This window comes from Cherax quadricarinatus, chromosome 87, assembly GCF_038502225.1.
Source record: "Cherax quadricarinatus isolate ZL_2023a chromosome 87, ASM3850222v1, whole genome shotgun sequence".
In the NCBI taxonomy this organism is placed as follows: domain Eukaryota; kingdom Metazoa; phylum Arthropoda; class Malacostraca; order Decapoda; family Parastacidae; genus Cherax; species Cherax quadricarinatus.
In genome coordinates this window covers 10,541,940-10,559,432 of record NC_091378.1, presented here as the reverse complement: position 1 = coordinate 10,559,432, position 17,493 = coordinate 10,541,940, and the positions used below count along the sequence as shown (strand labels likewise).

The window sequence follows — 17,493 nt, the reverse complement described above, 5'->3', positions numbered from 1 at the left end:
GGCTATAGCACTAGCCAGCGATAAAGTGTAGAATTAACAGTAGCAAGTAAGTTAAGCGATTAATTGATAGAATAAGGACAGCACGAACCTAACTCCTCCAATGTTGACCTGCCTCACATGGGCCAGTTGGCCTGTTGCAATGTTCCTTCTTTCTTATGTTCTTATGTTGTTGGAGTTATATAGGGCGACTGACAACACCGCCATCTCTACCGCCTCTGCTGTCACCTCTGCTGCTGCCACCTCCACCACCACTATGTACGGCTTATGCTCTCAGTGGCCCTTTTATACCCAACAGCAACAACACAGCAACACTCTTGACATACTTAATGACATATTTTATTCATTCTAGAGTATATGTCATGTTTCTATGTTATTAATATTGTTTATTATGTCATATTAGATGAATTTTGATAGATAAATAAGCCATAGAGTTGATATTAGTGTCATATAGTGTCATATTGTCATATCTCCAAACAAACTGCCACTGCCACAATTCCTATCATATGTAATGACATATTTTAAATATGATTGGGCGGCTGGGAATTCGCGAATGTTAGAAGCCTGTGAAAGTGAAACTCACAAATGTGGAAGGAGACCTGTTGTACAGTATAAAGAATAGTGGTTTCCCACATGTTCATACTGTGGCTTGGTGGTTGTAAAAGTATAACTAATTCTTTACATAAATAACCTGCACATAGAAGAGAGGAGCTTACGACAACATTTTGGTCCAACTTGGACCATTTACAAAGTCACACTAATGAAAAGGAGAGCAGGATGGGTATATATAGGTAGGAGGTGGTGGCGGTAGTAGTAGTAGTGGTAGTAGTGAAGGTGGAAGGAAGTAGTAGTAGGGAGGTAGTAAGAGTAGGAGGGGCCAGTCAAATACTAAGAAAGAGGAGCACTGTAAGGGAGCTAGGTGCCTACAGAGGGTAAGAGCAAGAACACCGAGGGGGGGGAATGTCCAAGTTGGACCGAAACGTCGTCGTAAGCTCCTCTTTTCTATGTGCTGGTTATTTGTGTATTGTTCCAGTCACGGTATTGTGCTTTTTTTGTTAACTAATTCTTGACTCTGTAAGTGTGGATATTTGTTTTTGTATGTTCTGTATGGCCAGGCTTAGAGAGTAGATAAACACTTGAAACTCTTCTACGGTATCCAGAATGTGAATGTGTGTAATAGTTTCACTTGCATTTTAGACCATGTTAGGCATGTCTTGAGTCATTAACCTGTGTAAATGCTATTGAAAACTTTTATAAATATTTTTTCAGAGATGTGAGAGAAAAGAAGGAAGTGGAGCAGGAGGGCAAAAAACAGACCATAGAAGAGACTAAAATGGTTAAACGTACAGAATCATTTATCCCTCTTTGTCAAGCATTAGATGCAGATTGGACTTCAAATAAGTATGCTTCTCAGCTAAGAAAAATATCTCCAGCTTACTTCATAATGCATAGTAAATATATTTCTATGTACTGTACTGTATTGTATTAATTTGATTGCTGGAAGAGCTTGCAGATGAGACAGTTGAGCTGATAGCTTTTGTACATGTTCCATAACCTATGCTAATCCATTCCGTAATTATGTTCCTTAAGTATTTTTTACATTTATGCTTATTCTCTGGACTGATTTTTTTTTTTGTTTATTAGTCCAATCTGCCTTTACATCTTCCCAACATTAGCATGCTTATTTTGCAACTCTTTCTGTTAACATGTTGAGCAACTACAGTGATATCATACAGTTCTGTCAGTTGTCACCTTTTACAGAAAAATGCTTCTCTTATCTTTGTTAGTCTTCATCAGGAGCATGTTACCTAATATCTGTATCTGGGGAAGGTCAAATTCCATACTTGCCATGAACAGCCCCTTACCCTTATTAATACTGTATTGCTCATTTTTATGTTTTAGCATTAGCATTTAATCCATACATCTTCCCTTCTTAAATTCACCATCATCAACAGTTCTGTTTTATCTTTCCCCAAATTCTTCGATAATATTGTGATTCCATTGTGCACCTGACCTGGTGTGTTCTACAGTTTCATCCCTTGTAATAGATGCTTTGAAGGACCTTTGTTCCAAGAAATTGGAGCCACCTCCCCCTTTCCTCAGATCATACCTGATTACCCCACTCCTCCTGATTTCCAGCCTTTATATGACCCTCATGGGTCATGAGTATAATAATAATCTATAGATTTTCCAGTAATTCTAACATTCTATTATTCTCTTTGCTGATAACTATTTTGGGAGGGAGAGGCAGGAGATTCATAAGGAGAATTACTGAGGTAAATGGAGGTGTTAGGAGTGTGTATAAAAGAAAAACATTCAAAATGAACAAAAAATAGAGCAAGGTGATGAGATTTAAAAGTTGTCTAAGCAATAAAGGAGTATGGAGGAAGTAAATTTATTTGGATTTTTGGGAGTTACTAGGTAGTAGGTTGGTAAACAGCAACCTCCCAGGGAGGTACTACCGTCCTGCTAAGTGAGTGTAAAACGAAAGCCTGTAATTGTTTTGCATGATGGTAGGATTGCTGGTATCGTTTGTCTGTCTCGTAAAAATGCAAGATTTCAGGTACGTCTTGCTACTTCTACTTACACTTAGGTCACATTACACATACATGTACAGGCATATATATATATACACACCCCTCTGGGTTTTCTTCTATTTTCTTCCTAGTTCTTGTTTATTTCCTCTTATCTCCATGGGGAAGTGGAACAGAATTCTTCCTCCGTAAGCCATGCGTGTTGTAAGAGGCGACTAAAATGCCGGGAGCAAGGGGCTAGTAACCCTTTCTCATGTATAAATTACTAAATTTAAAAAGAGAAACTTTTGCTTTTCTTTTTTGGGCCACCCTGCCTTGGTGGATATGGCCGGTTTGTTAAAAAAAAAAAAATGGGGGAGTTATTTGAATTGTAATGTCAGCACGTTGTAGCACACCTCAGAAAAGACAGAGAAGGAATCAATGAAGGTGAATGTATTTTCTTCCTTAGACAACCCTTCCTAGGCAGGCCATGGCAATTGAGGTAAAACACTAAAAGGTGGTTGTTGAAAGATTTGGCTAATCAAAAGAAATAAGGAAAAGAAGCTGGGAAGTTAATGGACAGAAGGAAGTTCATCAGTGGAGGAATAAAAGTGTTCTGTTAGAATATAGTGGTGCAGCTCTCTGTGTATACATGTGTGAGGCATATTACCTGGATGTTACAGTGAAGAGGAAACCTAAGGTAGTAGAGATCCATGTTTGATATTATATGGTGTGAATATTATGTATAGAATAATTGAAGAAATTAGAAGACAGTGTGGTGGTATGAAAGGTGTTATGTAGTGGCAGAAGAGTGGATGAGATGGTCAGGTTATTTATAAAGGATGAAGAATTATAGGCTGACCAAGAGGGTGTATATTGTATAAATATGGGGAGGACATCCAAGGAAAGGTTGAAGATAGGTTGTAATTTACATTTCTGAAAAGTGGTTTTTCATCAACCAGCAGGCATGTGTGTGTATGTTAGATTGGAGTGAGTAGAGACCAAGTTGGTTTGGAATGTGATAGTTCTGTTGGAGTGTGAGTAAAATAACATTTATGAAGGAAATTGTGGAAACTACTGTTGTTGCTTCCATTACTATTTCCTCCCTTCACCCCTACTTCCATTACTAATGCCTCCTTTAACGGTTCACTCCTCTTTCTATCTCTTGTGCCACAAAAACTACTCTCCCTATTTTCTGCTACCACTATTACTTCCACTACCAGCCTTACCACTAGCACTATTACTTTTTCTTTCTATCTCTTGGTCCTGTTCCTTTCCTCCTCGCCTATATATACTGGCTTCCTCACTCTTTTGTGTTAGTGTGATCTTGTAAATGGTCCAAGTCAGACCGAAACATTGCCGTAAGCTTCTATATCCTATGTGCAATTTATTTGTGTAATGCTTCTAGACATTTCATTTTCCTTTTCAGTAGAAAAAGTCCTGTCAAACATACTTGTGAAAGTTTTATTTTTTCTTCACACAGTTTTATAGTAGGGTAGAGATTAGTGCTGCATTATCCGAGTACTGAGCAGGGGCCCTTTGTTTTCTCCTCAGTCCACATGTTGAATAAGTTTTCTGTCTTATTTAGTTGCATTGACCTCTTTGTCACATACTGCACTAGCTATTGCACAAGCTTTTATTTCTTTTTCATCTTTTCTGATTCTATGAATGAATAATTTACTCAGACCAGAAGTGAGTGCCATCTCCATGACATGTGAACCTCATGCAAGCATATCTAAAACCTCTAATTTTTTTTAGATACTGTCTGTTACCTTGGCATCTCCAGCATCACTAGTATTCCTATTGGGTACCATGTTAATATCCAAAGATGAGATAGGGTGATAAAAAGCTCTTAAAAGGTGTTAATAAACACAGAAGTCTTTAACACATTTGGTGTTTCCTTACAGTAGTTGTTAGCAGTGGTAGGAGTGTGTATGGAGGAAGGTGTGGTGCTTCCTCAAAAACCAATACAATTACTATACTGTGCTTACCTATTAGACCCAATGGGGCAGAGGGAAAAATATCCACTGAACATAAAACCATGTCATTATGTCCAGGTGGATCCTTTCCTACTTTATGGCATGCAGTATCGATCATTTTCACATGCTTTATTGTTTTCACAATAATTTTTCAGTTGTATTAAGACAATACACAAATAACCTGCATATAGGAGAGATGAGCTTATGATGATGTTTTGGTGCGATTTGGACCATTTGCAAGTTACACTTTGTAAATAGTAGTCCAAATCGGACTGAAATGTTGTCATAAGCTCCTCTCTCCTATGTGCAGGTTATTTGTGTATTGTTCCAATCACGGTATTGTGCCTTTTTTGTTCTTTCTGTATTAAGATAATCTCGTGCAGTCTAATTGTTTTTTAATTGATGATCTATTGTACTGTATATTGAAATAGACCTGTGTATGATCAACAATTAATTGAGTGTAGGTTATAAGCAGAAGCTGAAGGGATTTGTAGGTAGAGAGAACAGAGCTCTACATACTGGTGATTTGTTTTGAGGGTTCTACCCTCTTGGTCCTGTCTCAGCCCAGTCTTCCTTGTTAACAACCTAGTCAACTAGGATGTCTGTAATAATGCCTTTCAGAAACACAAAAAACCTTTGTTAACCACTTGGTTAACTAGGGTGTGATAATGCCTTGCAGAAACAGCTACTACAACCCAGTAGATCAGGTATTTGTAGGAAATAGTGGTCTAGTTTCCTCTTGAAATTTTCTACCTTCATTCAGTCAAGATTTCTGATGTTTACTGGTAATGGGAGTCTTGTGCCATGGAAGTTTGCAGTGTTCTCTAATTGTAATGATTCTTGAATATCAAAATATTTTATGAAAAAGGCTTATGGACTATTCTGTAAGTATATAGTGGTATCTAATATGATGGTGAAAAGTGTGTAATACCCTTCCTTGTTTTGTATAGACTTGTATCTAGAGTACCAGATTGTCACTAATACCATTAATTAAGGAGAGGTGTTATGTTAGAGGCTCATGCATGTATCTACTAGGTTGGTAGACAGCATCCACCCAGGGAGGTACTACCGTCCTGCTAAGTGAGTGTAAAACGGGAGCCTGTAATTGTTTTACATGATGGTAGGATTGCTTGTGTCTTTTTTCTGTCTCATAAACAGGCAAGATTTCAGGCATGTCTTGCTGCTTTTACTTACTCTTAGGTCACACTGCACATGCATGTACAAGCATATATATATATACATGCCTCTGGGTTTTCTTCTAGTTCTTGTTTATTTCCTCTTATCTCCATGAGGAAGTGGAACAGAATTCTTCCTCCATAAGAGGCGACTAACATGCCAGGAGTAAGGGACTAGTAACCCCTTCTCCTGTATTCATTACTAAAGCTAAAAAGAGAAAAAAATAGTTTTTCTCTTTGGGCCACCCTGCCTCGGTGGGATACATCCAGTTTGTTGAAAGAAGAAGATAACTCGTGAATATATTTTTAATGTTATTTCTTAATTTTTCTTGTAGTTCTGATGGAATTTGCTAGCTTACATGGCAGAATTCCTGATCCAGCTCGTAGGAATGAGGATGAAGTTGAACTGCTGACCATTAAGAATGCATTATTGGAGAAGATGGCTGTGCCTCAGGAGAAAGTTGACAATCAATTTGCTGGGTAAGATTTAACAGTTTCACAAATATATTTTAGGATTATTTACACATGCACACATGTGCGCATTCACTTTTTTTTGGAGGTTAAATAGTGTTCTTTATATGTTTAATTTGGAAAAATGCACTGTGAATTGCATAGGCCATAATATGGTATTAATGTTGGTAGAATTACCTACAATATGTTGGGTAAAAGGACACAAATGCAACTAATGTGACATTTTATTGTGGCAATGTTACACTCTTCAGGAGCTTTATCAGGGCGTTACAAACATTACATGGACACAGAGGGTATATATAGGATTAGAGCGAGGTATAATACTAGTGGTAGTAGTAGTAGTAATATTAGTTGTAGTAGTACAGTGGACCCTCAGTTAACAATGCTATCGGTTAGCGATAAAATCGGATACCGATACGTTTTTGTGTCAGAGTATTTGCTCGGCTAACGATAAAAAACTCAGTTAAGGACATTTGTCCAGAATGTGTCCGTGTGGCCTGAGCCTCCCGGCCACTCCAGTGTGGCTAGTGTGCCATTGTTTACAAGCCATTGTGGACAATTCCACGCGTACATGCGATACATTTTTGTATTATTCCATTGTTTTTAGTGCTTGTAACTGCTAAATCAGCCACCATGGGCCCAAAGAAAGCTTCTAGTGCCAGCCAGCCCTTTGGTAAAGGGCTGAGAGAGAGTGGAGAATGTGCCTTTTACAGTGATTCTGCAACATGTACGATACTAAAGCAGCAGGAGTCTTTAAAGGCTATAGCTGCAGCCAACGATGAAGTGTAGCATTAACAGTAGCAAGTAAGTTAAGCGATTAATCAATAGAAAAAGGACAGCACGAACCTAACTCCTCCAATGTTGTTGGAGTTATGTAGGGTGACTGACATCATCGCCGTCTCTAGTCTGTACCACCTCTGCTGCCTTCAGCACCACTATGTATGGCATATGCTCTCAGTGGCCCTTATACACACAACAACAACAACACAGCAACACTCGTGACATAATGACGTATTTTATTCATTCTAGAGTATTTGCCATTCTTCTCTGTTGTTAATATTGTTTACTATGTCATATTAGATGAATTATGCTAGATAAATAAGCCGTAGAGCTGATATTAGTGTCATATTGAAGGACTATCTTGTGTCTCCCAACACAATTCCTAACATTCTCCAGAAACAGACCTCTGGAAAACTTTTTTGAGCAACAGGGGTCCAGTGGCTCTCAAGCTTGTCGTAGTGGCATTAAAAAATAAAGGAGGGAAGTAACCCAGGATAAAGACTTGGTACCTGAAGTCTTTATGGAGTGGGATTTCCCTTCCAAACAATTGTAAACTCCTCCATCCTCTCCCCTCCTCCTGTCTTCCATACATCACCATGTCTTCAATACAGGTAAGTGTGATGTTGTTATTGTTTTATTCTTCATGTGTAGGGAAGAAGAGCAGGATGTGAGTGTGGGGGAGGTGCGTGAGGCATTACGTAGAATGAAAGGAGGTAAAGCAACTGGAACTGACAGGATCATGACAGAAATGTTAAAAGCAGGGGGACACATAGTGTTGGAGTGGTTGGTATTTTTGTTTAATAAATGTATGAAAGAGGGGAAGGTACCTAGTGATTTGCAGAGTGTGTGTATAGTCCCTCTATATAAAGGAAAGGGGGACAAAAGAGATTGTAAAAATTATAGAGGAATAAGTTTACTGAGTATACCAGGAAAAGTGTATGCTAGCTGGTCTATTGAAAGAATTAGAGGTAAGACAAAATGTAGAATTGCGGATGAGCAAGGAGGTTTTAGAGTGGGTAGGGGATGTGTAGATCAAGTGTTTACATTGAAGCATATATGTGAGCAGTATTTAGATAAAGATAGGGAAGTTTTTATTGCATTTATGGATTTAGAAAAGGCATATGATAGAGTGGATAGGGGAGCAATGTGGCAGATGTTGCAAGGGTATGGAATAGGTGGTAAGTTAATAAATGCTGTAGAGTTTTTATGAGGATAGTGAGGCTCAGGTTAGGGTGTGTAGAAGAGAGGGAGACTACTTCCCGGTAAAAGTAGGTCTTACGGATGTGTAATGTCACCATTGTTGTTTAATATATTTACAGATGGGGTTGTAAAAGAAGTAAATGCTAGGGTGTTCGGGAGAGGGTTGGGATTAAATTATGGGGAATTAAATACAAAATGGGAAATGACACAGTTACTTTTTGCTGATGATACTGTGCTTATGAGAGATTCTAAAGAAAAATTACAAAGGTTAGTGGATGAATTTGGGAATGTGTGTAAAGGTAGAAAGTTGAAAGTGAACATTGAAAAAAGTAAGGTGATGAGAGTATCAAATGATTTAGATAAAGAAAAATTGGATATCAAATTGGGGAGGAGTATGGAAGAAGTGAATGTTTTCAGATATTTGGGAGTTGACGTGTCAGCGGATGAATTTATGAAGGATGAGGTTAATCATAGAATTGATGAAGGAAAAAAGGTGAGTGATGCATTGAGGTATATGTGGAGGCAAAAAATGTTATCTATGGAAGCAAAGAAGGGAATGTATGAAAGTGTAGTAGTACCAACACTTTTACATGGGTGTGAAGCTTGGGTTGTAAATGCTGCAGCAAGGAGGCGGTTGGAGGCAGTGGAGATGTCCTGTCTAAGGGCAATGTGTGGTGTAAATATTATGCAGAAAATTCGGAGTGTGGAAATTAGGAGAAGGTGTGGAGTTAATAAAAGTATTAGTCAGAGGGCTGAAGAGGGTTTGTTGAGGTGGTTTGGTCAGTTAGAGAGAATGGATCAAAGTAGAATGACATGGAAAGCATATAAATCTATAGGGGAAGGAAGGAGGGGTAGGGGTCGTCCTCAAAAAGGTTGGAGGGAGGGGGTAAAGGAGGTGTTGTGGGCGAGGGGTTTGGACTTCCAACAAGCGTGCGTGAGCGTGTTAGATTGGAGTGAATGGAGACAAATGGTATTTGGGACCTGACGATCTGTTGGGGTGTGAGCAGGGTAATATTTAGTGAAGGGATTCAGGGAAACCAGTTATTTTATATAACCGGACTTGAGTCCTGGAAATGGGAAGTACAATGCCTGCACTCTAAAGGAGGGGTTTGAGATATTGGCAGTTTGGAGAGATATATTGTGTATTTTTATATGTATATATACTTCTAAACTGTTGTATTCTGGGCGCCTCTGCAAAAACAGTGATTGTGTGTGAGTGAGGTGAAAGTGTTGAGTGATGATGAAAGTATTTTCTTTTTGGGGATTTTCTTTCTCTTTGGGTCACCCTGCCTCGGTGGGAGAGGGCCGACTTGTTGAAAAAAAAAAATGTACATTTCATGTAAAAAAATTATTTTGTTTAATATTTTTGGATGTCTCAAACAGATTAATTGGATTTCCATTATTTCTTATGGGGAAAATTAATTTGGATAACGATAAGGGAGGAGGAAGTTCGGGCGAGATATAAGCAACTATTGGCAGAAAGGTGGGCTAGTGCAAAGATGAGTAGTGGGGGGGTTGAAGAGGGTTGGAATAGTTTTAAAAATGCAGTATTAGAATGTGGGGCAGAAGTTTGTGGTTATAGGAGGGTGGGGGCAGGAGGAAAGAGGAGTGATTGGTGGAATGATGAAGTAAAGGGTGTGATAAAAGAGAAAAAGGTAGCTTACGAGAGGTTTTTACAAAGCAGAAGTGTTATAAGAAGAGCAGAGTTTATGGAGAGTAAAAGAAAGGTGAAGAGAGTGGTGAGAGAGTGCAAAAGGAGAGCAGATGAAAGAGTGGGAGAGGCACTGTCAAGAAATTTTAATGAAAATAAAAAAAAATTTTGGAGTGAGTTAAACAAGTTAAGAAAGCCTAGGGAAAGTATGGATTTGTCAGTTAAAAACAGAGTAGGGGAGTTAGTAGATGGGGAGAGGGAGGTATTAGGTAGATGGCGAGAATATTTTGAGGAACTTTTAAATGTTGAGGAAGAAAGGGAGGCGGTAATTTCATGCACTGGCCAGGGAGGTATACCATCTTTTAGGAGTGAAGAAGAGCAGAATGTAAGTGTGGTGGAGGTACGTGAGGCATTACGTAGAATGAAAGGGGGTAAAGCAGCTGGAACTGATGGGATCATGACAGAAATGTTAAAAGCAGGGGGAGATATAGTGTTGGAGTGGTTGGTACTTTTGTTTAATAAATGTATGAAAGAGGGGAAGGTACCTAGGGATTGGCGGAGAGCATGTATAGTCCCTTTATATAAAGGGAAAGGGGACAAAAGAGACTGTAAAAATTATAGAGGAATAAGTTTACTGAGTATACCAGGAAAAGTATACGTTGGGGTTATAATTGAAAGAATTAGAGGTAAGACAGAATGTAGGATTGCGGATGAGCAGGGAGGCTTCAGAGTGGGTAGGGGATGTGTAGATCAAGTGTTTACATTGAAGCATATATGTGAACAGTATTTAGATAAAGGTAGGGAAGTTTTTATTGCATTTATGGATTTAGAAAAGGCATATGATAGAGTGGATAGAGGAGCAATGTGGCAGATGTTGCAAGTATATGGAATAGGTGGTAAGTTACTAAATGCTGTAAAGAGCTTTTATGAGGATAGTGAGGCTCAGGTTAGGGTATGTAGAAGAGAGGGAGAATACTTCCCGGTAAAAGTAGGTCTTAGACAGGGATGTGTAATGTCAACATGGTTGTTTAATATATTTATAGATGGGGTTGTAAAAGAAGTAAATGCTAGGGTGTTTGGGAGTGGGGTGGGATTAAATTATGGGGAATCAAATTCAGAATGGGAACTGACACAGTTACTTTTTGCTGATGATACTGTGCTTATGGGAGATTCTAAAGAAAAATTGCAAAGGTTAGTGGATGAGTTTGAGAATGTGTATAAAGGTAGAAAGTTGAAAGTGAACATAGAAAAGAGTAAGGTGATGAGGGTATCAAATGATTTAGATAAAGAAAAATTGGATATCAAATTGGGGAGGAGGAGTATGGAAGAAGTGAATGTTTTCAGATACTTGGGAGTTGACGTGTCGGCGGATGGGTTTATGAAGGATGAGGTTAATCATAGAATTGATGAGGGGAAAAAGGTGAGTGGTGCGTTGAGGTATATGTGGAGTCAAAAAACGTTATCTATGGAGGCAAAGAAAGGAATGTATGAAAGTATAGTAGTACCAACACTCTTATATGGATGTGAAGCTTGGGTGGTAAATGCAGCAGCGAGGAGACGGTTGGAGGCAGTGGAGATGTCCTGTCTAAGGGCAATGTGTGGTGTAAATATTATGCAGAAAATTCGGAGTGTGGAAATTAGGAGAAGGTGTGGAGTTAATAAAAGCATTAGTCAGAGGGCAGAAGAGGGGTTGTTGAGGTGGTTTGGTCATTTAGAGAGAATGGAAGCATATAAATCTATAGGGGAAGGAAGGAGGGGTAGGGGTCGTCCTCGAAAGGGTTGGAAAGAGGGGGTAAAGGAGGTTTTGTGGGCAAGGGGCTTGGACTTCCAGCAAGCGTGCATGAGCGTGTTAGATAGGAGTGAATGGAGACGAATGATACTTGGGACCTGACAATCTGTTGGAGTGTGAGCAGGGTAATATTTAGTGAAGGGATTCAGGGAAACCGGTTATTTTCACATAGTCGGACTTGAGTCCTGGAAATGGGATGTACAATGCTTGCACTTTAAAGGAGGGGTTTGGGATATTGGCAGTTTGGAGGGATATGTTGTGTATCTTTATACGTATATGCTTCTAAACTGTTGTATTCTGAGCACCTCTGCAAAAGCAGTGATAATGTGTGAGTGTGGTGAAAGTGTTGAATGATGATGAAAGTATTTTCTTTTTGGGGATTTTTCTTTCTTTTTTGGGTCACCCTGCCTCGGTGGGAGATGGCCAACTTGTTGAAAAAAAAAAAAAACGATAAAATTGGTTAAGGACAAGCTCTCTGGAACGGGTTAATATCGTTAACTGAGGGTCCACTGTAGTAGTAATACAGTGTGGTAGAACAGTCAACATGCACATGAGTAAAAGGTTATAACAGCAATTACTTGGGTAGCATAAAAATAGGTTAGATACATATATCTGTTAGTGATTGGATTTGAGAATACCAGTTTCAGTGTTCCTCCTCTTATGTTCTTGTGTAGTACACCTACCATCCGACTTACGATCTGCTTGACTTACGACCACTCGACTTACGACCATTTTGACTTACGACCGGTTTCTCGGAACCGAACTCGGTCGTAAGTCGGATGGTAGGTGTATTAGCAGCATTGACTTATGTAATGGCAGGGTTTATTGTTTTGAGGAAGATTTTTGCTAATACTTCAGAGATGATGAAGCTACCTTTATTTTGCTTGATTGTGTTAGAAACAGTGCTTAATGATGATTCGAGGTATATACGTCTGCGGAAATTAGGTGCTCTGATCACTAGTTGGGCGTTGTTGAATTTCATGAGGTGATTGGTAGAATTCTGGTGTTGCACGCAGGCATTGTTCAAGCTATCACTCCTACATGCGTTAATGTGTTCATTGAGACATGTTTTGAGGTTCCTTGTTGTTTCACCTACGTATATTCTGTTGCAGCCTCCACAAGGTATAGTGGTGGTTCGATTTTGTCCTGGTTAGATCCCTTATGGAAGTGCTGGATGCCATGGCGACTAGTGTTAGTTTGTGTGAGTACCTTAGAAACCTTCAATGCAACCTGGGTGGTGGGAAGGATTATAACTTTGTGAGGAGTGGTGTTGGTGCATGAAGAATTGATGCTCTGAAGAGCTCTTTTCTTGCAGTTTTTGATGAAAACGGAAGAAAAATGTAGATCAGTGAAGGTTTGGTGTATGTAAGTACATTCCTTGTCAAGAAACTCAGGACTACAAATTCAGTATGCTCTTGGGAAAAATCTGATGATGATGCCTCATTTTTGTAGGTTTACAATAACCTTGGAATCTTAGATTATCTACTTTGTGAATGAGGATGTCTAGAAAATGTAGCTTATCATTGGACTCTTCTTCAAGTGTAAAGTGGATAGCCGGTTAAACTGCGTTGAGCCTTGCCTGAAGATTCCGCACATCAAAACGTTTGGAAGTTATTATGAGGACATTGTCCACATAATGTAACCAAGTGATGCTGGTGGGGATGATGATGGTGAAGTGTTCAGCTTCCAGGTGCTCCATGTACAAGTTGACTAAGACAGTGCTGATGGAGGACCCCATTCCCATACCATAGGTTTGTTTGTAGAACCTGTTATTGAAAGAAAAGCGACTGAAATTAATGCAGAGTTCAGTCAAGTCGACAAAACCTCCAGGAGGTAGAGGAGGATTCGGGTCCTGATTGATTTTGTCTTAGAAAGTCAATGGCTTGTGTGGTAGGTACTTTAGTGAAGACAGAGGTTATGTCCAGACCACTTAGTTTCTTGTTTTAGATGGAGAGGTTTCTGATGCGGTTGAGAAGGTCGCCTGAATGCTTAAGATGAGCAGGACTGATGGTCCCCAGAAGGCAGGAAAGATGCTTGGCAAGAACTCCGGCTGCCTATACCCAATGCACCACACAAACTAGCCGGAGTTTTTGCCAAACATCTTTCTTGCCTTCTGGGGATCATCAGCCCTGCTCATTTTAAGCACTGGTGATTTTGCCCACTTTGAGCCCTATTTTGGGCCAATTCCAGTGTTCCAGCTGACCAAAGTCATAGTTGTTTATCTAGAACTCCTTTTATTCTTTCAATAGAGTGCAAGAAAATCCCTATTTACCTATTTCAACTACCCAATAAAGTGATCAGAAATTTCACACAAAATTCAAGAAAGGCCAATTTCAAAATAGAGTCCAGAATAAGTAATGTAGACATTCTAGGTACTAAAATAACATTTTCTCTTTTCATTAGTTACCTTTCCAGGCCCCTCTTATATTACGTCTGCTTTTTATTTTGAATTTTTATTCACACAAAAAATAGAAGATTTACTGTTATTCAGACTACGGCATAATGGTAATAATTGTATAAATAATGTCAGTGCATTTGTGAGTGCATATTAGACCAGCCCATTGACGCGTATTGGATGCTTGATGCGTTTTGTTTACTCTTGAACATTAAGATTAAGATGTTTATTTTGACATGATACATGGTTGTACAGAGGAATATGATGTTGGGTGTACATGCCAAAAGCCCCTTTGTATGCAGAGCATTTCGGGCAAACTTAAAGATTAACTTAAGATTTGGAAGGCAATAATAGTTCATATGGTTATTAGACGAGTTACAGTGAGTACAAGAGAATTGAATATTCTGTCAGGTAATGCTACGTGACTTTGATAAGTCTAGTAGAGAATTATTACACTATTGAATTAGTTTATAAAGATTACAGTATTACAGTGGAACAATTTAAAACAATTTCCCATATGATGTATTACGGTTTAGTACTACATATTTAAAACAATGAAATTTGGTATTACAGTGGAACAATTTAAAAACAATTTACATTATGATGTATTACAATTTAGTACTATTTAAAACAATGAAATTTAGACGTCCTAATTTTGAAGTAGTGAGTAAGTGGTTGAACATTGGCAAAAAATGAACATTCCCGCTACTTTGAACTCAATTTCATGCTACTTTTAGTCTAAACCATTCATAATCATCTCCATTTCTGTAATATATTTTCCATTCTATCAAATGAGACCAAGAAACTCTCAATACAACCATAAAAACTATACGAAAATACACCGCAAACACCAAAAACATGGTCCCAGTTTTTTTTCTCATTATGCACTGAGTGCTGCAGGATTTTTTTTTATACTGCGCACACTGACCACGCAGACCCATTCTCTCATCTGCAATATTGGAAGCCACTAGAATTCTGGCATAGTATTATTGGACCGACCCTGGCATCATAGCCGTAATATTACGGGACTTACCCATAGTCTCTTAAGGTTTAGGGACTGATCACGTTGTCTTTACCTCTCAGTTGCTTCTGCTGTCACTAATGTTTAGTTACCTCTGTATTCGTTTGAATAAGCATGCTGCGTAGGCGACACATTTTGAGAGTAAAATTTCCCAACTGTTGCACATGTCTTTCTCATTTGCAACACAGCTGGGCCTCTTGCCAGGAAGCTTCTAGAATGGTTTCCTACAGAGCAACAGTTCATAGGTACACGAGAATGGAGGAGCGCTACAGTAGGTTTCCTTTTTCAACCTCTTTTTAAAGCCACTCAAAAATTTAGCTGCACATACTTAACCTAACTTTTAACCTCACTAATTTCCCCTGTATATATAGGGTTAGGTATTTGTGACTTGATAAAGCCTGCTGTGTGGGCAGACATACGGTATTTGTCTCTCACCTCAGTCATAGCTTGCAACCTTACATGAATGACCAGGATTTTTCACCCTGGCAGAAAAGCGGGGTATTGTTGACTTTTTACTTATTGGATGCTTGGGCTTTTCTCAGAGTCTTGTATCTTGACAGTATAATTGGTAATTCTCTGGTTCATAAAAGATTGCCTAGTTTTTTTTTTTTTTTTTTTTTTTTTCTCTCTCTCAAGTCAGCCGTCTCCCACCGAGGCAGGGTGACCCAAAGAGAAAGAAAATCCCCAAAAAAGAATATACTTTCATCATCATTAAACACTTTTACCTCACTCACACATAATCACTGTTTTTGCAGAGGTGCCCAGAATACAACGGTTTAGAAGTATATACAGTGGACCCCCGCATAACGTTGAGGTAAAGATATGGCAGGGAGATCCATACTTGTATATTTAGAGTATGCTTTATTACATAGGTTGTTTTTTTAGTAGTTCATCAAATGACTCCCAGAGATGTATTTCTCATTCTCCAAATTGTAGTGTTATTTGTGTTTGAACAGTTTTTATTTTTGATTGAGAGTTTTACCTTGGGTGTTCAAATGTGTGTTCAAGTTCAGATTTTTATTGTCAAAAGCACTGAGTAATCTCTTATCTGAAAGTGGTTTTCAAATCTCAGATTTCCCTCATGCCTTCCCTCCCCTATCATCGTCTTAAGATAACCTTGAAAGAGTTTCTCTATTGATAATAATCAAATTTTTTTTCCCTAGGTTGGTGTTTGGTCAAGTGAGTCCTGTGTGTGCAATTGTTGGGGGTGTTCTTGCACAAGAGATCATCAAGGCTGTATCCCAGAAGGATCCACCTCTTAACAATTTTTTTTTCTTTACTACACTAGATGGTGCTGGTGTTGTGGAGTGCATTGGATATTGAAAATATATAGAAATATAGAAAGTTGACTATCTAAAGAGTGTGTCAAGAAGTGAATTTACTGGATTAATTTTTCTTGTAAACTTTATACTTTTATGAGAAAACAGAAAATCATCATTATAAAGAAAATGATAAAACTAAAAAAATTGTCATTATAAAGGTAAACAAAGTTTTTATTTCACAAATGTCGAGAGGATATTTAATGTTAAGGTTTTTATTGTATTACAAGTTAGAAGTCAGCCCTGATAAGGGGTTCAGCTTTGAACAAGAGTGAATGTGTTTTCTTTGATGAGTCATCCTACCTTGGTGGGAGATGGCTTGATGTATAAGAAAAGATTTAGTTCTTTAGCTGTCTGTAATAATTCTATACAAATTTTAAACCTCATGAGCACAAGGTTTAGATTGTATTTGTTGGTAATAAAATTTTGATTTAAATTCATGTTTATATCCTCTACAAGTTTCTTAATACAGTTGACCATTGGATAACACAGTAGTTATGTTCCTGAAAACATGCATAATCAAAAATGTTTGTAAACTGAGCTGAAGAACACATGGGAAATAGGGTTTCATTAATTAGACCCCAAAAAAAGACAAAAATTTTTGTATAGGTCACGAGATTGGAAAAAATATGGTAATGTAATTGTAAGGGAGCAAGGGGCTAGTAACCCCTTCTCCTGTACAAATTACTAAATTTAAAAAGAAAAATTTTCGTTTTTCTTTTTGGGCCACCCTGCCTTGGTGGGATATGGCCGGTTTGTTGAAAGAAAAAATGTAAGTCAATGTGGTGATGTGCGTCAGTCAAAGATCCTGTATCTGCATCTCTTCTAGTGGACGGAAATGCCTTATTGTTTGGTTGTTCCACTCATTGCAACTGTATGTGGGGTAAAAGGTTGGGGTGTACAGGGGGGGTTAGACGAGATGGTTGGGGTGAGGGTGGTTCAGTACCGGGGTGGGGGGAAGGTTGGAGGCTAGTGCTGACAGGTGGAGGCTGGAAGCAATAGGGTGGTGTGGATGATAGGCGAGTGTGCAGCTATTGGTGTGGGCAGTAATGAGAGTTGTGGGTGGCTGTGTGATTTAGGTGTGTAGGAGTGGATATGTGTAGTTCAAGCTGTGAGGAAGTAGTGTGAGTAAAAGGTGTGGTTGCTGGTGGCCCAGTGTGTGAGATGATTTGGATGATGGATGACTAGGTGAATGAGTGCGTA

General features: G+C 38.7%; 1 protein-coding gene across 1 annotated transcript in view; it reads left to right on the top strand.

Annotated features, from left to right (window-relative positions):
• Positions 1 to 16,726, top strand: part of Aos1 (activator of SUMO 1) — a 31,131-nt gene extending 14,405 nt beyond the window's left edge. The window contains exons 4-6 of the mRNA XM_053798691.2: positions 1,267 to 1,448; positions 6,000 to 6,144; positions 16,135 to 16,726. Coding sequence (XP_053654666.2) covers positions 1,267 to 1,448; positions 6,000 to 6,144; positions 16,135 to 16,294 — 487 coding nt within the window. The 3' untranslated portion in view covers positions 16,295 to 16,726. The remainder of the gene's footprint in view (positions 1 to 1,266; positions 1,449 to 5,999; positions 6,145 to 16,134) is intronic.
• Positions 16,727 to 17,493: the final 767 nt, after the last annotated feature.